Source organism: Scyliorhinus canicula, chromosome 2, assembly GCF_902713615.1.
Source record: "Scyliorhinus canicula chromosome 2, sScyCan1.1, whole genome shotgun sequence".
In the NCBI taxonomy this organism is placed as follows: Eukaryota; Metazoa; Chordata; class Chondrichthyes; order Carcharhiniformes; family Scyliorhinidae; genus Scyliorhinus; species Scyliorhinus canicula.
In genome coordinates, this window is record NC_052147.1 from 130196879 (window position 1) to 130224597 (window position 27719).

General features: G+C 52.0%; 1 protein-coding gene across 3 annotated transcripts in view; it reads left to right on the forward strand.

Annotated features, from left to right (window-relative positions):
- The window catches only part of LOC119958243 (caspase-8-like), an 85885-nt gene that overhangs the window by 53438 nt on the left and 4728 nt on the right, over positions 1-27719 (forward strand). For all 3 annotated transcript variants that reach the window (XM_038786660.1, XM_038786667.1, XM_038786677.1), the window contains one exon: positions 13306-13792. In XM_038786660.1, the coding sequence (XP_038642588.1) occupies positions 13306-13792 (487 nt within the window). The remainder of the gene's footprint in view (positions 1-13305; positions 13793-27719) is intronic.

A 27719-nucleotide genomic window follows, 5' to 3' on the forward strand; every position in this document is an offset into this window, starting at 1 on the left:
ACCTGGGACCCTGGCGCTGTGAAACAACAGTGCTAACCAGTGCTAACTAGGCTGTGATTAACAGCTTCCACAACCCCCAGCTGTCAACATTGTTCCATTCACCTCCCTTCATGGTTGAGTAACTTTGAAGTGGTCAGCTGTGAAACTAACTGCAAAGCTTATAAACATCGAGCTTTGATTAACAGCTCCTGGATTACTTCAAACAGAGTTAAGTGTTTTCTATTCATCATCCTTCACGGTTGAGTGACTTTGAGGTGGTCAGCTATGAAAATAACAACACTTAACTCTATTTGAAGGGGGGGATTCTATTTAATTAGGGGGTCTTTGGTGGGGGGGGTCTGATGGGGGTGGGATGGAAAGATCTTGTATAGTGGGAGGAAGGTGGCCCTCTGATGTACTATGGGGACAATTCCCTTAAAGAGTTACCCCCTTGGCCAACCGCAAGGCCCACCGGGTCAAATACATGCTTGTCAGGACCAGGCAACAATTCTTGCCCACGTGATTTGCGGCCCAGAGGATCAAAGAATCATGAGGGCCTGGAGAATGTGGTGCCATGCCCATTAATAAGATGCAAATTGTTCATTAAGAACCATTTGGCACAGTGCGCGAACCTCGATCCCGACGCCAACGGGGCTGGTGCATCAGGGCTGATCCCGTTTTCTCCCCAATGCTTGATTCTCCGCCACATCGGAATCCAGCCCTTCATCTGTCATTTTACTAGTTTCCCCTTGGGTGAAAGTTTCCGGATATCAGTAAAGACCAATAGCAGACAGGAAAAGCGACATTGAAGCCTATGGCAGTAATGGTGGTTTTCTCCGCTGTATGGTTTGGGCTTAGTCAGAAAAACCACAAGGAGCAGGTCCTACAAAGTTAAGCTGGTGGGGTGGGCTCCAATGTGACACCTTAGTTTGTCGAAGATCGGAGCACCATTTTTAAAGGCCGCCCCAGCACACAACAGGTCATCAGGAACACCCCTGCCCCACACACCGGGGAATAGCGGGAGAGGCCAAAAACAAGATCCGCGGCAGGCGCCAAATAGTTTGTGATGCAACCTGCCCGCTCCTGTCGGCAAAATCAGATTTTGCCGCAGTGTGGCAAGAAACCAATTATCACCACTTAAGCCTTATTTCCATACACTTGACAAGAGCAACCTCATATCCAATGGCTTCCCATTATTCAGTGGCCTCCCCAGCGAGTGGTCAAGCTGGCGCCGATTAATACTCCTTTTGAAAAACGTAAACTGGCGGAAGGGCTTCTGTGGGGAGCCGAGGAGGTGAGTGGCCATCTTTGGTCACAGGCAAAGAGCCTGGGGGTGCTGGGCAGTCACCCCAGTGCTTGGTGGGGGGTGGGAAACCCTCAGCTTGGGGTGGCGGATCCTCCACAGGGGTGGACTGCCATGGGGGGGGGGGGGGGGGGGGGGGGGGGAGATGCCCTGGGGGGGCAACCACGATGCCAACCCCTGGATCATATGTACTCTTTCCAGGTGCAACTCCTGTCCCTGCCCGTCACCCTAAAGACCACCCACCAACTGCGGAGGCCTCTGGCTGTGTGGCTGCAGGCTATTGCTAATAGGGAATTGACAATCGTGGTGAAGTGAGCACATCACAAATGCCAAGTGGGTTCCTGTGGGTGGGCGGGCCATGGTACCATGTGGAAGTCATCACCTAGCATCCCAATCATACCTTGATGCCTGAACACTGTGCCTGAATACTGCGGGAGGCAAGACCACACACGCAACATCCGAACACGCAGGGGATGGGACACAGCTCTGGGGCATGTCCATGGCTGGAGGGCAGGTGAGCGCCGTGCGGGGGTGGGGGGGGGGGGGGGGGGGGCACTGCCTACCTCATCCCATGGCCCCTGGGAGCTCTGAGGCCAGAGGGCCCCGGCTCACTTGTCAGTGGCACATGCACAGCCGTGCCACCCGGTCCCGTGTGGTGATCCCGAGTCGCGGACTCTTCAGAGGGGTGGATCCCGGGCAGCTGGGGCCACCTTCGCCATCATGGGACGGGTCCGGGTTGGCACTCAGCGCCCCCTCCACCTGGTCGGTGCCTATAGGGCCCTGGGGTTCAACTTGGGATGGAGGGGCAGCTGGTTCAAGCCCTGGCTGCCCCTGCACCCTCTGGCTCTGCCAGCCCTGGTGGCTCCCATGGTCTGCACATGGTGTCAATGCCCTCAGTGATGCTTCTCAGTGACTGGGCCATGCTCTGCAGCGCCTTGGCCATGCCCATCTGAGAGTATGACATGTCCCACAGAACCTCATCAAGGTCAGCCTGGTACTGGATGACATCCCCCAGCGAGTCGAGCATTCTGCCGAGACCCTCGGCCACGGCTGTCTCTGACTGCACAACACCTTAGACACCTTCACAAATGGTGCCGACATCGTGCACTAGGCTCTCCACTGCGGTCGCCACCCTAACAGTGTTGGTCTTGGTGCCATGCATTGCTGCCGACATCTCCTGCGCCCCTAGCCTCTAGGACTCCTCCAAGGGGTTATGGATCTGCTGGAGTATTGCTGACATCTCCCTCTGAAAGTCCCGGCTGCTCCCTATCGTCTCAGTCAGCTCCGGGCTGTACCACAATCAGTACCACAGGCTCAGCATCAGGCTGGGACCCAGCTGGGTCCTGGAATCCAGCAGCTCTCCGACTGCTGTCTCACCTGGGGGTTCCTACCTCCACCTGATGTGAATCAGCAGCTGGGTGGTGCTCACCGGATTGTCCCCCCGAAGCCAGTCCACTAACATTTCCCAGCGAGGTGTGTGTATCTGCATTGGTGGAGGGTGGGGTTGAGAGCTGTGCCGCGACTATAACAGTTGCATCCTCGGAGATCTCCTCCAAGGTATTCTCCTCGGAGTCAGGAGGGTTCCGCCCGGGATGGGTCAGCGCTGTCGGCTGGAGGACCGGCGGGAGAATGGACATGTGGTCAGTCGGAGAGATGGGTCAGTCAGTAAGGCAATCTCGACTCACGTTTGGTCGGTCCTCTGGGTGGAGCCCGGTGGTTTCTCACCTCTGCGGCATCCACCAGTCTCCGCATGGCTGACCGATCTGTCCTTGGCACCCCAGTCACCTCCAGGGCACGGCCAGTCTCCGCATGGCTGACCGATCTGTCCTCGGCACCCCAGTCACCTCCAGGGCCCGCTCCACGAAGGAAGTGAGGATTCTTATGTCCGACACCCCTCCACACGTCTGGGCCCTCCCGCCGATTATGGGAGAGCCTTTCCTGAGGAGAGGCAGAGAGGGCATCGTTAGCCACATGCGTGGTTCACAGTGGTGGGAGAGGGGATGTGAAGCAGGGGTTGGGGGGGGGGGGGGGGGCTGGACCCTCGGGGGAACAGGACATGCCTGCTGGCCTCCATGATGTCTAGCAGTCTCCTCAGGTCAAAATCCCGAAATCTTGGGGCTGTCTCTTCAGCACCATTATTGCGAGCTGGCTGGGGTTCGCTGAGCAAGTGCAGCTCGACTTTAGGCGGCACGTGACGCAGTGGTTAGCACTGCTGCCTCACGGCACCAAGGACCCTGGTTTGATCCCGGCTCTTGGTCACTGTCCATGTGGAGTTTGCACATTCTCCCGTGTCTGCGGGGTCTCACCCCCACAACCCAAAGATGTGCAGGTTGGGTGGATTGGCCACGCTAAATTGCACCTTAATTGGAAAAAAAAATTAGGTACTCTAATTGGGTACTTACGGTCACAAACCGTCTTGTTCTTTTTCTAGATTATAAAAACTTGCTCCTTTTTCCTTGGTTAAAACTGAGTGCTTTTTGTGGCCGATGCAGCATCAGCTATTTTGTCCTGATTCTGCCTTTAATGGACTTTCTCCCTCTTTCATTTTTCTTCTTGTGTTAAAATAGCTAAAGCAAACTTTTGAATAATTGTCCTGCATTTCCCTCACCGTATTTAAACTTGCTTACCTCACTGTGACAGGACTTCTCAACTGTGTGAAGATGTCCTCTTAAAATATAGCCTGAGCAATGCTCTCATCAGGCCTCCACAAAAACAAACAGTGGATCCTGTCATAATATACACCAGTATATCATGGTGCAGGCACACACTGATGGACATACAGTAGGACCAATCGACATGCATAACACCGCAGCCAATCACCAGTTCGAGCACACTCACTATAAAGACAGAGGGCATCAGTTTTCCCGCTCATTCGGGATGCAGCCTCTCAGAAGTACAGACCTTAGAGTTTACAGCACAGATACTCACCACGTGCTGAGTGATTAGACTGGTTAGGATAGGCACAGGTCTTTAGTTAATCTAACATCGTGTTAACCCACAGTAAGAGTATGTTCAACAGTTTATAGTTTAATAAAATAGTGTTGTACTATTTTTAGTGTTGGTGGCCTGTATGCGTTTCACGGACCCAGAGCACCCAACACATCTTGGTACCAGTAGTTGAGGGATGTTAGAAATTCTTAGGCCTACCTGCAAGTGATCTGCCTTCCACCAGCATACAGCCATCCTGCAAAATGGACAATGTCCGCCCGCCGCCGCCGCCGCTCCGCATCACCGGTAACCTAGGGTCCAACTGGAAGATCTTCCAACAACGCTTCCAGCTCTACCGTGAGGCCACAGACCTGGAAGCTGCCTCAGACGCCCGGAAGATTGCTCTCTTCCTTTCCACAGCTGGGGACCATGCCATCCACATCGTCAACTCTCTCACCTTTGCTGATGGTGAAGATAAATCAAAATTCAAGACGGTCCTCCTCAAGTTTGACAGTCACTGCAACGTCAAGGTGAATGAAAGTTTTGAGCACCATGTCTTCCAGCAGCGTTTACAGGGTAAGGATGAACCATTCCAATCCTTTCTCACCCACCTCCGCATCCTTGTGCAGTCCTGTAATTACGGGTCCACCTCCGACTCCATGATACGTGACCAGATCGTTTTCGGTGTTCACTCGGACTCCCTACGCCAGCAGCTCCTCAAGGTAAAGCAGCTCAGCCTCGCGATTGCCATAGAGACCTGCGTGCTGCATGAACACGCCACTAGTCGGTATTCCCACATCCAGGCGGCTGAAACGGTGCGGCAAGCTCCCCACGAGGCAGAAAGGGTCCAAGTCATCAAACCACTCCAGGGCACCAGCCTGGATGAGGGCGGCCATTTTGCGCGCCTTTCATGGACTCCCGCGCTTGGCCGCACCGAACGAGGGGACGGCGATGTCGACGAATGTAATGCGCAGGCGCAACACGCTTGATCGCACCGCGCATGCGCGCTGGTGCAACGAAGGCACTGATGCAACAGCGTGTGGCAACTGTGGCTCCGCCCATTTAAAGTGGCAGTGTCCTGCCAAATCCCGACGATGTCTGCAATGTGGCAAACTTGGCCACCATGCTGCTTTATGCAGATCAACTCAACCTGCTAGCTTTCGTCGCTCCAGCCAGCCTCGCAGGGATGTCCGGACCATTCAACCTACAGTCACCGAGCCTGATCCAGACCTGCCCCCTGATTTTGACACCGACGACCCGAAGGCGCCTTTTCAAGTTGGCATCATAACAAAGAACAGGATGTCTCCAAAGCACAGCACCAAGCCTATTCCGATACACAGCATCGATCCGGATGATGAGTGGTGTGCCACCCTTATGGTCAACCGGTCCCAAATACGATTCCGCCTGGACACCGTTGCCTCCGCCAATCACATTGCTGACCTCCAAAGCCTTTGTGTCAAACCAGCCATCCTGCCATCAGCATGCCAATTACCAGATTACAATGGCAATGCCATTGCTGCCAGTGGCTCATGCCAACTGGAAGTGACGCATCGGTCACACAAAGCCATCTTGCCGTTTGAAATCGTAGGTTCCTCGAAAGCCTCCCGGCTTGGCGCGCAGGCATGCAAGCTGTTGGACCTAGCTCAGAGGGTTCACTCTCTCTCCTGCTGACGCGTCTGCCTTTCCAGACACCGACTTCGGGGCGCAACTCAACGCCATTATCAACCAATTCCACGATGCCTTCGAGGGCATGGGCACGTTCCCGTATACCTACAGGATGTTATTAAAGCCGAATGCTACACCTGTGGTACACGCATCTCGCAGGGTCCCAGCGCCCCTTAAGGACCGCCTCAAGCAGCAGCTGCAAGACCTCCAGGACCAAGGAGTGATCTCCAGGGTCACGGAACCAACCAACTGGGTCAGTTCCATGGTATGTGTAAAAAAGCCTTCCGGCGAATTGAGAATTTGCATCGTTCCCAAGGATCTTAATCGCAATATTATGAGGGAGCACTATCCAATTCCCAAGCGCGAAGAGCTCACATGTGAAATGGCTCACGCCAAGCTCTTTACCAAACTCGACGCCTCAAAAGGATTCTGGCAAATCCAGCTGGATGAATCTAGCAGAAAGCTCTGCACGACAATACCCTCTTTGGAAGATATTGCGACAACAGAATGTCGTTTGGGATCATCTCGACGTCCGAGGTGTTTCATAGGATCATGGAACAAATGATGGAAGGGATTGAAGGTGTTCGCGTCTATGTCAGTGACATAATCATCTGGTCCACCACCCCGCAGGAGCACATTAGTCGCCTCCAGCGCGTTTTCAGACGCATACATGAACGTGGCCTCCGCTTCAACAAAACCAAGTGCTCTTTTGGTCAGACGGATATCAAGTTCCTAGGGGACCACATCTCCCAATTGGGTGTGCAGCCGGATGCGGACAAGGTAGCTGCCATCACAGCTATGAGAACGCCAGAAGACAAGAAGGGGGTCCTCCGGTTCTTGGGGATGGTGAATTTTTTAGGGAAGTTCACCCCTAACCTCGTCTCTCATACCACTGCTCTCAGGAACCTGGTCAGGAAGATGACAGACTTCCAGTCGCTCCCTGCCCACGAGCGAGAATGGAGGGAACTCGAGGCTAAACTAACCACGGCCCCGGTCCCGGCTTTCTTTGATCCAGCAAAGGAGACCAAAATCTTGACGGATGCCAGTCAGTGTGGCATTGGAGCCGTGCTTTTGCAACGTGATGACGCCTCGTCATGGGCCCCTGTTGCGTATGCGTCACGGGCAATGATCCCCACAGAGTAGCGCTACGCGCAGATAGAAAAGGAATGCATGGGCCTTCTGACCGGTGTGACATTTCACGATTATGTCTACGGGCTTCCTCAATCCACTGTCGAGACCGACATCGCCCGCTCGTCAATATAATACAGAAGGACGTGAACGACATGACGCCTCACCTCCAGCGTATTCTGCTCAAGCTCTGGCGATACGACTTCCAGCTGGTGTACACCCCAAGCAAGGACCTCATCGTTGCAGACGCCCTCTCCAGGTCAGTCAACACTCTGTATGACCCAGAGGGTTCGTCTGCCAGGTTGACGCCCAGGTGGCATTCGCAGCCTCCAATCTACCTGTCTCAGATGTACGCCTTGTCCACATTCGCCGCGAAACGGTGGCTGACCCCCTGCTACAGCGTGTCATGCGCCACCTGACAGACGGGTGGCTCAAGGGCCAATGCCCTCAGTTCTATAACGTCAGAGACAATCTGGCAGTCGTTGATGGGATTCTCCTGAAACTGGACCGCATTGTCATCCCGCATAGCATGCGCCAGCTTGTCCTGGAACAGTTACACGAGGACCATCTGGGCGTGGAAAAGTGACGCTGACGGCCCCGTGAGGTTGTGTACGGGCCTGGTATCAATGACGACATTTGCCAACGCAGTGCTCAACTGCCCCACCTGCCAGCGCTTTCAGCCGGCCCAACAACGAGAGACACTGCAGCCCCATGAGTTGCTCACGTTGCCTTGGACCAAGGTGGGCATCGATCTGTTCCACGCGTTGGATAGGGACTATGTCCTGATCGTAGACTACTTTTCAAACTACCCGGATAAGATTGCACGACCTCACTTAGTCCGTAGTCATTCGGGCGTGCAAAGAAACATTTGCTCGGCACGGCATCCCGCTCACGGTGATGTCGGACAATGGCCCCTGCTTCACCAGCCAGGAATGGGCCAGTTTTGCCCGGCGGTACAATTTTGCCCATGTGACGTCCAGTCCCCTGTACCCTCAATCTAACGGCAAAGCAGAGAAGGGAGTTCACATAGTCAAGAGGCTCCTATGCAAGGCTGCCGATGCTGGATCTGATTTCTACCTTGCCTTGCAGGCCTACCGCTCCGCCCACTGTCCACTGGACTGTAGCCCCCACAGTTACTAATGAATCGCACCCTGAGAACGATCGTGCCGTCCATCCATGTACCAAATCTCGACCATGTTCCAGTTCTTCGCAAAATGCAGATGTCTCGTGCGCAGCACAAGGCAGCTCATGACTCCCGTGCTGCTGATCTTCCCGCTCTCACTCCAGATGACAATGTTCGCATCCATCTCCCGGAAGGTGGCTGGTCTGCAACTGCTGTTGTCCTTAGGCAGGTGGCCCCCCGCTCGTTCCTGGCTCGGCTACCAGATGGCTCTATTCTGCGCCGCAATCGATGTGCCCTTCACCTCATTCCATGATCACCACGTGATCCTCCGGTGTTGCCTCGTCCTCCTGCTGACCCTGCCACGGACTATGCAGAGCTTCCTGTCACTCTGCATCCTCCCGACTGTGATGCAGTCCAGCCTGCTCCTGATCTGGCGGCTCTCGACCCACCTGTGAGGCGGTCAACCAGAATTCGTCGCTCACCTCATAGACTGAATTTATGAACTTTCTGAGTAAAGAACCTACCTCTGACATCTGTCCTGTATCTATCTCCCCTCAATTTAAAGCTATGTCCCCTCGTGCTAGACATCACCATCTGAGGAAAAAGGCTCTCACTGTCCACCTCTATCTAATCCTCTGATCATCTCAAATGACCTCAATTAAGTCAGCTCTTAACCTTCTTCTCTCCAGCGAAAACAGCCTCAAGTCCCTCAGCCTTTCCTCATAAGATCTTCCCTCCATACCAGGCAACATTTTGGTAAATCTCCTCTACACCCTTTCCAATCCTTCCACATCCTTCCTATAATGCGGCGACCAGAATTGCACGCAATACTCCAAATGCAGCCGCACCAGAGTTTAGTTCCATGACCTCATAGTTCCGAAACTCAATCCCTCTACCAATAAAAGTGAACACACCGTACGCCTTCTTAACAACCCTCTCAACCTGGGTGGCAACTTTCAGGGATCTATGTACATGGTCACTGAGATCTCTCTGCTCATCCACACTACCAAGAATCTTACCATTAGCCCAGTACTCTGTCTTCCTGTTATTCCTTCCAAAATGAATCACCTCACACTTTTCTGCATTAAACTCCATTTGCCACCTCTCAGCCCAGCTCTGCAACTTATCTATGTCCCTCTGTAACTTGTAACATCCTTCCGCACTGTCCACTGATGGACATACAGTAGGACCAATCAACATGCATAACACCACAGCCAATCACCAGTTAGAGCACACTCACTATAAAGGATTCTGGCAAATCCAGCTGGATGAATCTAGCAGAAAGCTAGATTCCCGCTCATTCGGGATGCAGCCTTTCAGAAGTACAGAGCTTACAGTTTACAGCACAGATTCTCACCATGTGCTGAGTGATTAGACTGGTTAGGATAGGCACAGGTCTTTAGTTAATCTAACATCGTGTTAACCCACAGTAAGAGTATGTTCAACAGTTTATAGTTTAATAAAATAGTGTTGTACTATTTTTAGTGTTGGTGGCCTGTATGTGTTTCACGGATCCAGAGCACCCAACACATCAGATCCATTTGTGGCTTTCCTAATCACTCTTGGCAGTGCCAAGGGGCTGGTTTAGCACAGTGGGCACTGCTAACCACCGCACCACCGTACTGCTGCTAACTCCATTGTTACTTTTAAATCAGGATTTGATAGGTTTTGTTAGCCAAAGGTAATAAGACAGGTTTCCACTTAGCCTGTGGTTAGGATCTAGAATGCACTTCCTGTGAGAAACCCACAAGTTCTGCTCGAGATCGGGCACCTTTTCAAAATGGTAGCACGATATCTGAGGAGCTGGTCTGGCGAGCGATCTCAGCTCCCTATGAATGAAAATAATGGGCTCGCCCATGAAGAATTTGCAAGGGCCCGAAAAAAATGACTAAGTGCCGTTCGATAGCATTCAGGAGCTCGCAGGAAACCTTGCCCACTATGGCACGTAGAACTTGTCCCGTTCAGTGCGCGCCTGGTCAGAAGACCAAAAGACAAGTCAAATGGTAGATTTTAAGGAGTGTCTTAAAGGAGGAAAGTGAGGTGGAGATGCGGAGAGGTGGAGGGAGGGTATTGATAGGGGCAGAATCTAGGGCCTAGGCAGCTTGGGCAGCACGGTAGCATAGTGGTTAGCATAAATGCTTCACAGCTCCAGGGTCCCAGGTTCGATTCCCAGCTGGGTCACTGTCTGTGCGGAGTCTGCACGTCCTCCCCCTGTGTGCGTGGGTTTCCTCCGGGTGCTCCGGTTTCCTCCCACAGTCCAAAGATGTGTGGGTTAGGTGGATTGGCCATGCTAAATTGCCCGTAGTGTCCTAAAAAAAAAAGTAAGGTTAAGGAGGGGGGGGGGGGGGGGGCTGTTGGGTTACGGATATAGGGTGGATACGTGGGTTTGAGTAGGGTGATCATTGCTCGGCACAACATCGAGGGCCGAAGGGCCTGTTCTGTGCTGTACTGTTCTATGTTCTAAAGGTGCAGCCACCAGTGGTGGAGCAATTCAAATTGGGAATGACGAAGAGGCCAATATTAGAGGAGTGCAGATATCCTGGAGGGTTGTGGGGTTGGAAGAAATTAGACAGAAAGCAAGGGGCAAAGCCCCTTGATTCTACCCACCAAAAATCTAGAGCGAGCGTGGGTCCGATCAAGGACAGTAGCGGGAGATTGTGCATTGAGTCAGAAGAGATAGGAGAGGTCTTGAACGAATACTTTTCTTCAGTATTTACGAATGAGAGGGGCCATATTGTTGGAGTTGACAGCGTGAAACAGACTGGTAAGCTCGAGGAGATACTTGTTAGGAAGGAAGATGTGTTGGGCATTTTGAAAAACTTGAGGATAGACAAGTCTCCCGGGCCTGACGGGATATTTCTAAGGATTCTATGGGAAGCAAGAGATGAAATTGCAGAGCCATTGGCAATGATCTTTTCGCCCTCACTGTCAACAGGGGAGGTACCAGGGGACTGGAGAGTGGCGAATGTTGTGTCCCTGTTCAGAAAAGGGAATAGGGATAACCCTGGGAATTACAGGCCAGTTAGACTTACTTCGGTGGCCGGCAAAGTAATGGAAAGTACTGAGGGATAGGATTTCTGAGCATCTGGAAAGAGTCTGCTTGATTAGGGATAGTCAGCACGGATTTGTGAGGGGTAGGTCTTGCCTCACAAGTCTTATTGAATTCTTTGAGGAGGTGACCAAGCACGTGGATGAGGGTAAAGCAGTGGATGTAGTGTACATGAATTTTAGTAAGGCATTTGATAAGGTTCCCCATGGTAGGCTTATGCAGAAAGTAAGGAGGCATGGGATAGTGGGAAATTTGGCCAGTTGGATAACGAACTGACTAACCGATAGAAGTCAGAGAGTGGTGGTGGATGGCAAATATTCAGCTTGGAGCCCAGTTACCAGTGGCGTATCGCAGGGATCAGTTCTGAGATTTTCATTAATGAATTGGATGAGGGAGTTGAAGGGTGGGTCAGTACATTTGCAGACAATACGAAGATTGGTGGAGTTGTGGATAGTGAGGAGGGCTGTTGTTAACTGCAAAGAGACATAGATAGGATGCAGAGCTGGGCTGAGAAGTGGCAGATGGAGTTTAACCCTGAGGTTGTCCATTTTGGAAGGACAAATACGAATGCAGAATACAGGGTTAACGGTAGGGTTCTTGGCAATGTGGAGGAGGAGAGAGATCTTGGGGTTTATGTTCATAGATCTTTGAAAGTTGCTACTCAAGTGGATCGAGCTGTGAAGAAGGCCTATGGTGTGCTAGCGTTCATTAGCAGAGGGATTGAATTTAAGAGCCTTGAGGTGATGATGCAGCTGTACAAAACCTTGGTACGGCCACATTTGGAGTACTGTGTGCAGTTCTGGTTGCCTCATTTTAGGAAGGATGTGGAAGCTTTGGAAAAGGTGCACAGGAGATTTACCAGGATGTTGCCTGGAATGGAGAGTAGGTCTTACGAAGAAAGGTTGAGGGTGCTCGGCCTTTTCTCATTAGAACGGAGAAGGTTGAGGGGCGACTTGATGGAGGTTTATAAAATGATCAGGGGAATAGATAGACAGTCAGAGACTTTTTCCCCAGGTGGACAAACCATTACAAGGGGACATAAATTTAAGGTGAATGGTGGAAGATATAGGGGGGGATGTCAGAGGTAGGTTCTTTACCCAGAGAGTAGTGGGGGCATGGAATACACTGCCTGTGAAAGTAGTTGAGTCGGAAACATTAGGGACCTTCAAGCAGCCATTGGATAGGTACATGGATTACGGTAGAATGATGGGGTGTAGATTAATTTGTTCTTAATCTAGGTCAAATGTTCGGCACAACATTGTGGGCCGAAGGGCCTGTTCTGTGCTGTATTTTTCTATGTTCTATGAAGGGTTTGAAAACAAGATAACATTTTAAGATTAAGATATTGCTTGACTGGGAACCAATGTAGGTCAGTAAGCAAGGGATTCAGGGAATGGGACTTGGTGTGAGTTAAGATATGGGCGGCAGAGTTTTACATGACTTCAAGTTTACAGAGATCAGAACATGAGAGACCAGCCAGGAGAGCATTGAAATGGTCAAGTCCAGCGAGAGTGAGGTCATGAATGAGGGTTTCAGTTGCAGACAGGCAGTACTACAGATGTGGAAACAGGCTGATGTCATTAGACGCGCCAGCCGCGTCATTCTCGGCGCGACGCCCCCGCGGCCGAGATTTACGGAGCGCCGCTTCTAGCCCCGCCAGGAGGGGAGAATAGGGGGCGAGGAGCAGCCTCCGAGGTCGTCATGAAACTCGGCCGAGTTCACGACGGCTCTCCCGATTTTTCCTGGGAGCGGAGAATTCCGCCCCAGAATTTTTGATTATTTTTTGCATTTTTTCATGACATTTTGATGATCGATATATGGCCACCCTAAAGTCTTTTTGCACCTTTACTTTTCTAACTTCCACCATTTGGAAAGTATTCTGTTCTAAACTTTATACGGCCACGGTTGACCTTACATCCACTTGCCACATTTTTGCCCATTGTCTTAAACTTTGACATCTCTTTGTAATTCTACAAATCCATTGATTCTGCTTCCGATATTACCTATCTTTGGGTCATCAGCAAATAGGTATTGTTTATTTCTGTCCCAACATCTATGTTATTATAATTCATAGAAGAAACATAATTTACTTGCAATACTCAAAAAACTATATTTTTTATTTCTTTGCAGAAAGGTTGACTCAAGTGTTCACGACTTTGGGATTTGAGGTACACAAAAAAGAGAATTTAACGGTTCTACATATGAAGAAAATACTGCAGCGCTATCAGAAGTTTGATCATACGATCTATGATTGTTTTGTGTGCTGTATCCTCTCCCATGGTGAGAAAGATGCCGTTGTGGGAACTGATGGAGATATTCTTCATATTCAAGAGATAAGATTCATGTTTTCAGGGACCCAGTGTCACTCACTGCTGGAAAAGCCCAAAGTCTTCTTTATTCAAGCTTGTCAAGGTCGAAAGTCACAAACAGCTTGCCCAGTGCCGGACAGTTTCACAAGCAGCAGCTCTGACCTTGACTTTGATGCAGTATCATGTTCCATTCCTGAGGACAGGGATTTCCTGATTGCAATGTCTACCATTTCCGACTATGTTTCTTATAGGACGGGCAAAGGCTCCTGGTTCATTCAAACACTGTGTGCCTGCTTGGAGGAATTTAAGTAAGTAATCTGGTTTTATTTTCTTTCCTTTGCTGAAGTTGTTGACTCATTACTGGCCTACAGCTCCATGGGAACTAGCAGTTCCCAAAACTCTGACCAATTTGCCACTCTGATCCATGAATTGAGATGCTGAGCATGGGAGAATCACAGCACAGTTTGACCTGGTCTTAAATTCAGGGCCCATAATTCAGCATTCTTTTATAATAATAATCTTTGTTATTGTTACAAGTAGGCTTACATTAACACTGCAATGAAATTATTGTGAAAATCCCCTAGTCGCCACATTCCGGCGCCTGTTCGGGTACACAGAGGGAGAATTCAAAATGTCCAATTCACCTAACAACACATCTTTCGGGACTTGTGTGAGGAAACGGGAGCACCCGGAGGAAACCCACACAGACAAAGGGAGAACATGCAGACTCTGCACAGGTAGTGACCCAAGCGGGAATAAAACCTGGGAGCCTGGCGCTGTGAAATGACTGCTGGCCACTGTGCTACCATGCTGACCATTCACAAGCTGACAGATCAGCTATGTATTTCCAGCACAGTTTTTTTTTAACAAACAATTTTATTGAGGTATTTTAGGCATACAGAAAAAGTGACATTGTACAGTACAAAAAAAAAGAAGTCAAGACACAAATTAAACAGTGCAAACCATGGCTCTGTTCACGCGCGGACCTGCCTCAATATCCCCCTACCCTACTCTACTCTACCCTAGCCCATGCCCCCCACCATGCTAACAGTATTCGTCGCCGGGCTACCAGGGAAGCAAAGGCCAGAACGTCGGCTTCTCTCTCTTCCTGGACTCCCGGGTCCTCCGAAACCCCAAAGATTGCCACCTCCGTGCTCATTACCACCCCAGTTTTCAACACCCGGGACATGACATCTGCGAATCCCTGCCAATACCCCGAGTTCAGGGCACGATCAGAACATGTGTACATGGTTAGCCGGCCCTCCGGCGCATCTAGCACACTTGTCCTCCAGCCCGATGAATCTGCTCATCTGGGCCACCGTCATGTGGACCCAGTGCACGACCTTAAACTGGATCAGGCTGAGCCTGGTACATGTTGTGGTCTTGTTTACTCTGCTCAGGGCTTCTGCCCAAATACCGTCCTCCAGCTGCCCCCCCCCCCCCCCCCCCCCCCCCCCCCCACCCCCGAGCTTCTCCACCCACTTAAGCTTCAGGTCCTCGGTCTGCGTATCCTCAGCTCCCATTAGTTCCTTGTAGACGTCTGAGCCTCTACCCTCTCCCACCTCTCCACTAGAAACTACCCTGTCCTGCCTCCCCTTCGGCGGGAGACGTGGGAAGGACGGCACCAGTCTGCATAAAAATCCCGCACCTGTAAGTATCTAAAGTCGTTCTGTCTCGCCAGCCCAAACTTCTCCTCCAGCGCCCTCATGCTCGGCAAGCTCCCTTCCAGAAACAGATCCCCCATCCTCACAATCCCCGCCCTCCTCCACAGTCCATGTTCCCTGGGGCAAATCGGTGGTTGCCGCAGATTGGGGTCCACACCGATGCTCTCACTTCCCCTATGTGCCTCCTCCACTGGCCCCAAATCCGAAGAGCCGCCACCACTATCGGGCTGGTGGAGTACCGCGCCGGCGGAAGCAGCAGAGTCACCGTGACCAGGGCTGCACAGCTAGTGCCCCTGCATGAAGCAGCCTCCATCCGCTCCCAAACCGACCCCGCACCCACCATCCATTTCCTTATCATCGCTATGTTGGCCGCCCAGTAATAGTTGCTGAAGTTCGGCAACGCCAGCCCCCCTTCTCCTCTGCTCCTTTCAAGCATCACCCGCGGGGACTTCCCTGCCCATACAAATCCCAGAATAATTTTATTCAGCCTCTTAAAGTAGGACTGCGGGATAAAGATGGGGAGACACTGAAAAACAAACAAGAACCGCGGGAGAATCGTCATCTTAACAGTCTGCACCGTCCCCGCTAATGACAGCGGGAGAGCATGCCACCTCCGGTCCTCGTCCCTCACTCGTTCCACCAGTCGGGACAGGTTGAGCTTAAGCAACCTGTCCAAGTCCCGTGCCACCTGAATCCCCAAATATCGGAAACTCTCCCAACTAGCCTGAACGGCCCCTTCAGCCTACTCTCCTGCCCCCGCGCCTGAATTACAAACAACTCGCTCTTAGCCATGTTCAATTTATATCCTGAGAACCGGCCAAATTCCCTCAGGATTTCCATAATACCGTCCATCCCCACCATTGGGTCCGATATATATAACAACAGATCATCTGCGTATAACGAGACTATATGTTCCATTCCCTCCCTGGACCAGCCCTTTCCAGCCCCTAGAAGCTCTCAGTGCAATTGCCAGCGGCTCTATGGCCAGCGCAAACAGCAGCGGGGAGAGAGGGCAGCCCTGTCTTGTCCCACGATGCAGTCTAAAGTAGTCTGATGTCGTCCTGTTCGTCCTTACACTCGCCTCCGGGACCTTATATAATAGCCTAATCCAGTCGATGAACCCCGCCCCGAACCCGTACCGAATGTAAATTGGTGTACAGAGAGATCTGGGAGTTCAGGTCCATTGTACCCTGAAGGTGGCAACGCAGGTCGATAGAGTGGTCACGAAGGCATACAGCATGCTTGCCTTCATCGGACGGGTTATTGAGTACAAGAGTCGACAGGTCATGTTACAGTTGTATAGGATTAGGTTAGGCCACATTTGGAATACTGCGTGCAGTTCTGGTCCCCACATTACCAGAAGGATGTGGATGCTTTAGAGAGGGTGCAGAGGAGGTTCACCAGGATGTTGCCTGGTATGGAGGTTGCTAGCTATGAAGAAAGGTTGAGTAGATTAGGATTGTTTTCGTTGGAAAGACGGAGGTTGAGGGGGGACCTGATTGAGGTCTACAAAATTATGAGAGGTATGAACAGGGTTGATAGCAACAAGCTTTTTCCAAGAGTGGGGGTGTCAATTACAAGGGGTCACGATTTCAAAGTGAGAGGGGGAAAGTTTAAGGGAGATGTGCGTGGAAAGCTTTTTACACAGAGGGTGGTGGGTGCCTGGAACGCTTTGCCAGCGGAGGTGGTAGAGGCGGGCACGATAGCATCATTTAAGATGTATCTAGACAGATATATGAACGGGCGGGGAACAGAGGGAAGTAGATCCTTGGAAAACAGGAGACAGGTTTAGATAAAGGATCTGGATCGGCACAGGCTGGGAGGGCCGAAGGGCCTGTTCCTGTGCTGTAATTTGCTTTATTCTTTGTTCTTTCTCCTAGTATCTCCCACAGATAGTCCCACTCGACTCGGTCAAAAGCATTTTCAGCATCCATGGCTACCACTGTCTCTACCTCCCTACTCTCCAGGGGCATCAGTATCATGTTGAGCAGCCTTCTTAGATAGGCCACCAGCTGCTTCCCCTTTGCAAACCCGGTTTGGTCCTCCACAATTACATCCGGTACACAGTCCTCAATTCTGGTCGCCAAGATCTTGGCCAGTAACTTGGCATCTACGTTGATCAAAGAGATCGGCCTGTATGACCCATAAGCCTCCGGGTCCTTATCCCATTTCAGAATAAGCGAGATGGTGGCCTGCGACATCGTCGGGGGTAAACTCCCTCTGTCTCTTGCCTCGTTAAAGACCCTGACCAGCACCAGCCCCACTATCCTGGCAAATATTTTGTAAAACTCAACCGGATACCCATCCGGCCCCGGGGCTTTACCCGACTGCATGACCTTCAGGCCCCCCAATACCTCTTCGATCCTGACCAGGGCCCCCAGTCTGTCCACCAACCCCCTCCCCGCTCTTGGAAAGGTCAGTCCGTCCAGGAATCGCCCCCTCCCCCAGTTCTCCGGGGGGCTTCCGAATTGTACAGCTTCCTATAAAAGGCCCTAAAGACGGACTTCCGGTTGCGGCTATGCCTAGGTAGGCCGCACGGTCGGCAGCTCCCGCCGATAACAGACTTTTGGGCCCCTTTATGGAGCTCCAGCGGCACTTGGACGACGATTCCTGGTGTGGGAAGGTGAGGGTCCCCCAGCGCTGTATGGAGTGGACCAGGAGTGGGGCGATCAAAAAAGCGGCTTTGGAGAAGAGAGGAGAATGGGTGCGAAAAACAAGATGGCGGCCGGCGGGGATTAGGCAGCGTGGGCCCAGTGGTCACAGGAGCAGCAGGAGTTTCGCAGAAGCTGCTTTGCCGAGTTAAAGACGGAGATGTTGGCCCTTATGAAGGCTTCTATTGAAAGGTTGGTGGAGACCCAGAAGATGCTGGGGATAGCGATCAAGGAGGTGCAGCAGAAGGCCTCTGACAACGAGGATGAGATTTTGGGCCTGGTGGTTCGAGTGGAGGCACACGAGGCTCTACACAAAAGATGGAAGGAGAGGCTGGAAGACCTTGAAAACAGGTCAAGGAGGCAGAACCTGCAGATTCTGGGTCTCCCTGAAGGCGTGGAGGGGTCGGATGCTGGTGCATATGTGACCACGATGCTGGGAACACTGGGCGCGGGGGCTTTCCCGCGGCCCCTGGAGCTGGATTGGGTGTACAGAGTCCTGGCAAGGAGGCCGAGGGCGAACGAGCCGCCGAGAGCTATGGTGGTAAGATTCCACCGCTTCACCGATAAGGAGTGTGTCCTGCGATGGGCGAAGAAGGAGCAAAGTAGCAGGTGGGAGAACTTTGAGATCCGTATTTACCAGGACTGGGGTGCAGAGCTGGCCAAGAGGCGTGCGGGATTCAACCGGGCCAAAGCGGTCCTCCACAGCAAAGGGGTGACGTTCGGGCTGTTACAACCGGCGAGGCTGTGGGTTACATTTCAGGATCGGCACCACTATTTCGATACGCCAGATGAGGCGTGGACTTTTATAAAGAACGAGAAGCTGGACTCGAACTAATGGACTGCAGTATGTTGTTGGGACATGCTGGTGGGGTGGTGGGGGCTGGGGGGGGGGGGGGGGGGTAGGGGCAGTGTTATGCTGGGTTTTCTCCCCGTGTTCTCTTTTGTTTTCGTTGCCCCCTGTGCCCTGGACCCTCGGGGTTCTGGGTTGGGTCGCAGTTGGGAAGAGCTGCGTCACAGGTGATGGGGTCGGGCCAGACAGTGAGAGCAGTTTATTCGCTCAACGTTGGGGATAGCACGTAGCTTGTTTGAGAGAGTTGTGTTTTTTCTCTGTACACACGGGGTGTAGGGGGAGGACTCTCTCTACCTCACTCAGTTGTGGGGGTGGGGGGGGTTGGAGACCCGTAGAGGGAGCAAACAGGGGCATTGGAGGTAGAGGCGGGAGCGGCCGGGGTCAGCACGAGTCAGCTGACTTGCAGGAGTGTATTGGGGGGGAAGGGGGATTAAGCGAATGCTTGACTAGGCTTGTTGAGGAGGGGGGGGGGGCTGTGATGCTGCTTTGCTGACTGGAGGGCAATCAATTTTCAGAGTAAAGAGGAGTGTCGGGACGGGGAGCCTCCTGCTGGGGGGCTGGAGTGTGCAGGAGGCGCGGGTGCGTGGCTGGCCGGAAAAAGGAGATGACTAGTCGGCATGGGGGGGGGGGGTAATTAAACCCCCGACCAGGCTGATCACATGGAACATGAGGGGCCTGAATGGGCTGGTCAAGAGGGCCCCTGTGTTTTCGCACTTAAGGGGGTTAAAGGCACACGTAGCCATGCTACAAGAAACACATCTGAAGGTCGCGGATCAAACCAGGCTGAGGAAGGGATGGGAGGGGCAGGTCTTCCACTCAGGGCTGAATGCGAAGACCAGGGGGGTTGCAATCTTGGTGAGTAAGTGGGTGGCATTTGAGGCCGGGGGTATTGTGACGGATAATGGGGTCGATATATTATGGTGAGTGTCAAACTGCAGGGGGCCCGGGTGGTGTTAGTGAATGTATATGCTTTGAACTGGGACGATGCAGGGATCATGAAATGGATGTTGAGTAGGATTCCGGATTTGGAGTCAAGCAGTCTGGTAATGGGGGGGGGGACTTCAACGCGGTCCTGGACCCGGCACTGGATCGGTCTAGGTCTAGATCGGGTAAGAGACTGGCAGCGGCCAAGGTCCTGAGGGGGTTCATGGGCCAAATGGGGGGAGTGGACCCGTTGAGATTCGCTAGGCCAAGGGCGAAGGAGTTTTCTCTCTTCTCCCATGTTCACAAGGCGTACTCGCAGATTGACTTTTTTGTGGTGAGTACTCTACCCTGAGAATGGAGGGGGTAGAGCACTCAGCCATTGCGATTTCGGACCATGCCTCGCACTGGGTGGAGTTGGGGCTGGGGGAGGAGAGAGGCCAACGCCTTCTGTGGAGACTGGACGTAGGGCTATTGGCGGATGAGGCGGGTAAAACGGTGCTGAATTCGGCAAGGATCAATGAGGTCTTCAAGGAATTTTATGGTAAACTGTATGAGTCAGAACCCCCGGAGGCGGGGGGATGAAGCGATTCTTGGACCAACTGAGGTTCCCTAAGGTGGAGGAGGGGCGGGTAGAGGGATTGGGGGCCCCGATTGAGATGGAGAAATTGGGTTTGGAGGGTATGCAGTCGGGCAAAGCCCCGGGACCGGACGGATATCCCTTAGAATTTTACAGGAAATTCTCAGAGATGTTGGGCCCGATATTGTTGAGAACCTTCAATGAGGCCAAGGAAAAGGGAATCCTTCCCCCGACAATGTCGCAGGCTCTGATCTCGCTCATCCTTAAGCAAGATAAGGACCCGTTGCAATGTGGCTCCTACAGGCCGATATCGCTCCTTAATGTAGATGCCAAACTCTTGGCCAAGATCCTGGCCACCAGAATTGAGGACTGTGTCCTGGGAGTGATCAATGAGGATCAGACGGGGTTTGTGAAGGGCAGGCAGCTGAACACGAATGTGCGGAGGCTCCTGAATTTGATTATGATGCCCTCGGAAGGAGGAGATGCAGACGTGGTGGCGGCAATGGACGCAGAAAAATCCTTCGATCAGGTGGAGTGGGAGTACCTGTGGGAAGTGTTAGGCAGATTTGGATTTGGCGAGGAATTTATAGGGTGGGTTAAATTGCTGTATCAGCCCCCTGTAGCGAGTGTGTCGACGAACCAGCTGCGGTCAGAGTACTTTAGGCTACATCGAGGAACGAGGCAGGGGTGCCCCCTGTCCCCCCTGCTGTTTGCCCTGGCAATTGAGCCGCTGGCCATGGCGCTGAGGGAGTCTGGAAACCGGAGGGGGCTGGTTCGGGGGTGGGGGGAGGAGCATCGGGTTTCACTGTATGCGGATGACCTGCTCCTGTACATTTTGGATCCGGTGGCGGGGATGGGGGAGGTCATGCAGATCCTTAAAGATTTCAGGAACTTTGTGGGGTATAAGTTGAATGTCGCGAAATGCGAGCTTTTTTTGATACATACAAGGGGCCAGGAAAAGAGACTGGGAGAGCTACCGCTTAAGATGGTGAAAAGGAGCTTTTGCTATTTGGGCATACAGGTGGCTAAGAGTTGGGATGCCCTGCACAAGCCCAATCTAGCGCGGCTGGTGGATCAGATGGGCCTCACGGTAGCATGGTGGTTAGCATCAATGCTTCACAGCTCCAGGGTCCCAGGTTCGATTCCCGGCTGGGTCACTGTCTGTGTGGAGTCTGCACGTCCTCCCTGTGTGTGCGTGGGTTTCCTCCGGGTGCTCCGGTTTCCTCCCACAGTCCAAAGATGTGCGGGTTAGGTGGATTGGCCATGCTAAATTGCCCGTAGTGTAAGGTTAATGGGGGGATTGTTGGGTTACGGGTATACGGGTTACGTGGGTTTAAGTAGGGTGATCGTTGCTCGGCACAACATCGAGGGCCGAAGGGCCTGTTCTGTGCTGTACTGTTCTATGTTCTATGTTCTAGGAGGACTTTAAGAGGTGGGACATGCTGCCGCTTTCCCTGGCGGGCAGGGTGCAGTCCGTGAAGATGACGGTCCTCCCCAGGTTCTTGTTCGTCTTCCAGTGCCTTCCCATCCTCATCCCCAAGTCCTTCTTCAAACGGGTGAACAGGATTATCACGGGATTTGTGTGGGCAAACAAGACCCCGCGTGTTGAGAGACTGTTCTTAGAGCGCAGTCGGGGGGGGGGGGGGGGTGTGTGTGTGTGTGGGCTGGCGCTGCCGAACTTCTGCAGCTATTACTGGGCAGCGAATATATCCATGATTCGGAAATGGGTAGTAGAGGGAGGGGGGCGGCGTGGAAGCGGTTGGAGGAGACATCTTGCAGGGATACTAGCCTGGGGGCGTTGATAACGGCACCGCTGCTGCTCCCGCCGACACGGTACACCATGAGTCCGGTGGTGATGGCGACATTGAGGATCTGGGGTCAGTGGAGACGGCACAGGGGGGAGGTAGGGGCCTCAGTCTGGACCCCGATACGGAACAATCACAGGTTCGCTCCAGGTAGAATAGACGGTGGGTTCCTAAACTGGCACAGAGCAGGTATTAAAAGGATTGGGGACTTGTTTATTGACGGGACTTTTGCTAACATGTGTGCGCTGGAAGAGAAATTTGGGTTGCCCCCAGGGAATACTTACGAGGGTCCTTGCAGGGGTTCTCCAGGCGGTGGCAACCGTTCCTTGACTTTCTCGCGGAACGTTAAGTGGAGGTCAGCAGCAGCAGAAAACTAGAGAGGGGGGAGGTTGGGGGGGGGATGGGTAGTGGATAGATTTTGCTTGTAAAGGGTATCTACCCCACCTTGCTTTGTTAAGTTGTTAATTTCTTCTTTATTATTACTATTATGTTTTTTTCTTTCTGTAGTGGTTTTAAAAATTTTGAATAAAAACAAATTTTTAAAAATAAAGTCCTTAAAGACCTTGTTCAGCCCTGCTGGGACACCCACTAGATTACCCTCCCCACCCACTACCCTCCCTATGTCCCTAGCCGCTTCCCTCTTCCTTAGTTGCTGCGCAAGCATTCTACTGGCCTTCTGCCCATGCTCATAAATCGCGCCTTTTACCTTTCTAAGCTGCTCTACAGCCTTGCCTGTCGTCAGCACCCCAAACTCAGCCTGCAGCCTCTGTTGTTTCCTGAGTAACTCTGGCCTCGAGGATTCCACGTAACTCCTGTCTGTCCGTAGAATTTCCTTAATCAGTCAGTCCGTCTCTGCTCTATCTATCCTGTCCCTGTACGCCCGGATTGAAATCAGCTCCCCTCTCGCCACTGCCTTGAGTGCCTCCCAGTGCACCGCTGCCGAGACTTCTCCAGTATCGTTCACCTGCAGGTAATTCTGCATGCATCTCCTGAGTCTCTCACACACCACCTCATCTGCGAGTAATCCAGCTTCCAGCCTCCATGGTGGGCGTGGAAAGCTATCCTTACAAAACTGCAGGTCTACCCAGCGCGGAGCATGGTCCGATATGGCAATTGCCGAGTATTCTGCCCCCACCATTCCGGCCAGCGGGTCCCTACTCACCACAAAGTAGTCAATTCGGGAATACACCTTGTGGACGTGGGAGTAATACGAGAACTCCCGCGCTGTCGGCCGGCTAAATCTCCATGGATCTGCTCCCCCATTTGCTCCAGGAACCCACTCAGTTCCTTTGCCATCGCTGGCAACCTGCCCGTTCTTGAGCATGACCGGCCCATGATCAGCTTACGCGAGTCCAAGTCGGGGATCTTCCCTAGCATCCTCTTAATAAAATCCATATCGTCCCAATTTGGGGCATACACACTGACCAGGACTACTCTCACCCCTTCGAGCTTACCTGTCACCATGACGAACCTGCCACCCCCATCCACGACTGTGCCCTCAGCCTCAAATTGTACCCTTTTATTAATCAGGATCGCAACCCCCTCGTCTTAGAATCAAGCCCCGAATGAAAGACCTGACTGACCTAGCCCTTCCTTAACCTAACCTGGTCTGCCACTTTCAGGTGTGTCTCCTGCAACAAGACTATGCCCGCCTTCAGAACCAGCAGATGCGCAAACACACACGCTCTCTTCACTGGCCCGTTTAACCCTCTAACATTCCAGGTGATCAGCCTGGTTGGGGGGCACTTTGCCCCAACCCCTTTACCGATCACCCATCCCCTTTCCTTGGCCAGCCCCTGAGCCATGTGTCGCGCATCCTCTGGCCCGCCTCCTGGCTGGCTCCACCCATGACCTCCTCACTGTTGCCATGCCCAGTTTCCATCCCCGTCAGCAGAACTCCCCCCCTCCACCCCACCCTCACAGCACCATCCTATCACCTCATCCCTGCTCTAATTTAACTATATGGACACCCCCACCTCGGCTTTCGTTGACTAGCCCCACTCAGCTAGCCTGGGGCTCCCAGCTTTGGCGCCAGCGCGTCTCCCACCCATTGTTCCCAGTCACCCCTCCCCCGACCCATCCATACCACTTCCCCACATCAGCCCTACTTAAGCAAACACTCCATACAAGTCATAAACAGCCCCCACAATAGCACAATTTAAGTTAAACAAGACAAAAAAATGAAAGAGATAAGAAGTAACAGGCACTCTCAGTCCTACCCATACAGACACAGAAAAGATTGCACAAAGTTCCCCTGAAGCATCCCTCTTAACCCAACCCTTTTAAATGTTTTTTTAAATTATTTTCCCCCCAGCCAAGCTCCAACTAATCAAAGAGCCCAAAAAGGAAACATTCAGGTAAACCACGCAAAAAGCACGCAAAGAAACGACACAAACGGACCCAAGCATACAGGCAATTTTCAAAACGGGAGAGACACCATGTATACTTAAAGTTCTAACACGAGTCCAAACTTCCCAAGCTCAGGGCCAGCCCTTGCTTCTTAACGAAGTCCATCACCTCTTCCGGTTCCTCGAAATAGTGGTGCTGACCCTTATACGTAACCCACAGTCGCGCCGGAAAAAGCAGCCCGAATTTCACCTTGTTTTTATACATTATCTCCTTCACCTGCCTGTAGCCTCCCCTCCCCCTGGCCACCTCAACGCTCAAAGCTTGGTACACACGCAGGGTGGTATTGTCCCAAATACAGCTTTGTGTGCTCTTTGCCCATTGCAGCACCCGTTCCTTGTCCAGGTACCTGTGAAAGCATACCACCATCGCTCGTGGGGGACCCCCTTGTCGCGGCTGCCTCACCTGCACTCTGTGTGCCCTGTCCACCACCGGCGTGCGCGGGAACACCTCATTCCCCAGCAACTTCTGAAACATACCCTCCACATATGCAGCAGCGTCTAGCCCCTCTGCCCCCTCCGGGAGGCCCATGATTCTCACATTCTGCCGGCGAGATCTGTTGTCCAGGTCCTCCAGCCTTTCCAGAAGCACTTTTTGCTGGTCTCTCAACCACCGAATCTCCACATCCGCCACCATTTGAAAGTCAGCCTGCTCCTCCACTGACTTCTCCAACTGCTGGAACTTCTCATCCTGATCATCCAGCCTTTTTCCCATCCGATCAATCGACTTCTGAAGTCCAAGTTGTCACGCTTCAGAGCCAGAAAGTCCTCCTGCATAGTCTGCAGCAACTGCTCCATTGTGGGCTGGGCTGTTGGCTCCTTGCTCTGAACACCAGCCATGCTGGTCTCTCTCACAGCCTCCACTGTGCCCTTACTCGACCACTTCTTCTGCTGTTTCCGTCCCTCCAGCTTCTTAGGTCCATACAATTCTGTATGGGTCCTGTGCCTGAGTACTATTGCTTTCCAGTTCCGCACTCAAAAGCGCAAAAAAGTCGGGGGAAAGGTCCAAAAGTCGGACCGAGATGGGAGCCACCAAATTTGCGACCTACTCCCTCATAGCTGCCAGCAGAAGATTTCTAGCACAGTTTGTTCAAAATTTGTATGTTCTGTACTGAAGGAACTTTCCAGTATCATGTTAAACTTGTTTCATGATTCTCTTTTCAAAAAATGCCAAATGCACTTTGAATTTCTCGTCGATTTGGTCTTATTCATTCATGAGATACTAGGTGGGATTTTCCCATTAGCCCACCGCATGTTTTTTGGTGGCGGAGGCACCCCTCATTGCCAGGAAACCCGTGTGCCAGCGTGGGACTGGAATTTCCCACCGTGTGAACAGCCGGTAAATCCCGCCCGACTATGTTGGTGAGATGATCCCTTATTGTCTATCCCAGTTGCTCTAGACTTTCTTCAAAATTAATTTACGGGATGTGGGCGTCGCTGGTTAGGCCAGGATTTATTGCCAATTCCTAGTTGCCCTATAAGAAGGTGATGGCAGGGCAGCACGGTGGCCTAGTGGTTAGCACAACCGCCTCACGGCGCTGAGGTCCCAGGTTCGAATCCCGGCCCTGGGTCACTGTCTGTGTGGAGTTTGCACATTCTCCCCGTGTCTGCGTGGGTTTCGCCCCCACAACCCAAAAATGTGCAGAGTAGGTGGATTGGCCACGCTAAATTGCCCCTTAATTGGAAAAAATAATTGGGTAATCTAAATTTAAAAAAAAAAAAAGAAGGTGATGGTGAGCTGCCTTCTTGAAATGCTGCAGTTCCTGAGGTGTAGGTACACCCACTGTGCTGTTCGGGAGGGATTTCCAGGAATTTGACCCAGTGACAGTGAAGGAACGGCGATATATTTCCGAGTCAGGGTGGTGAGTAATTTGCAGGGGAACCTCCGTGTGGTGGGGTTCCAGGTATCTGCTGCTCTTGTCCTTCTAGATGGTAGTGGTCGTAGGTTTGGAAGGTGCTGCCTAAGGAACCTTTGTGAGTTACTGCAGAGCATTTGTAGATGGTGCACACATGGCTGCCAGTGTTCATCAGTGGTGGAGGGAGTGAATGTTTGTGGAATGGGGAGCAATCAAGCAGGCTACTTTGTCCTGGATGTTGTTGAGCTTCTTGAGTGTTGATGGAGCTGCACTCATCCAGGCAAGTGGAGAGTACTCTCCTGACTTGTGCCTTGTAGATGGTGGACAGGCTTTGGGGGGGTCAGGAGGTGAGTTACTCACCTTGGGATTCCGAGCCTTTGACCTGCCCTGGTAGCCACAATATTTAAAACAATTTTAAAAAATAAATTTAGAGTACCCAATTCATTTTTTTTCCCCAATCAAGGGGCAATTTAGTGTGGCCAATCCACCTGGCCTACATATCTTTGGGTTGTGGGGGCAAAACCCAGGCAAACACGGGGAGAACGTGCAAACTCCACACAGACAGTGACCCAGAGCCGGGATCGAACCTGGGACCTCGGCGCCGTGAGGTATCAGGGCAAACAGCACCACCGTGCTGTCCATGGTGGCCACAGTATTAATGTGGCTAGTCCAGTTCAGTTTCTGATCAATCGTAACCCCAGGATGTTGATTGTGGGGGATTCAGCAATGGTAATGCATTAAATGACATGGGGCGATGGTTAGATTCTTTCTTGCAGGAGATGGTCATTGCCTGGCACTTGTGTTGCGTGAATGTAATTTGCCACTTGTCAGCCCAAACCTGGATATTGTCCAGGTCTTGCTGCATTTGGACATGGACTGCTTCATTAGTTGAGTGGTAGGTTATTGCTCTGAACTGATGCAAATTGTGTAATGAAGGTGTTCTCACAATAATGTTTGGGAGGGAATTCCATGATATTAGGCCAACTACAATGAAAACACTGTGACACCTGTCCAAGGCAGCATGGTTTGTGACTTGATGGACAACTGATAGATGATGGATGTCAATGATATCGTTGCTGTTGTCTATGTTGGCAGTCCCAGGAGATGTGCTGGCCGACATTAAACTATGTTTAAGGAGTTTCTGGACTTCAGCTGCAGAGGACCAATGATAGGGTGCGAGTCTTTGCTCTATTCCTCAGTTAGTGTTGATATAGCTTATCCATTTAAGCCTCTGGTGTCCTTTGTTAAGCTCCAATGGTAACTATAATAAGAACTAGAGAGCAGACCTTGACTTCTTCGACTCCAAGTTTATTGTGTTCAGGGAGGCGGTGGTGTAGTGGCATTGTCACTGGTCTAGTAATCCAGACACCTGGGTAATGCTCTGTGGACCTAGCTTCGAATCCCATATGGTGATGGTGAAATTTGAATTCAATCAAAAATCTGTAATTAAATGGCCATTGATGACCATGAAACCATTGTTGATTGTCATTAAAAACCCATCTT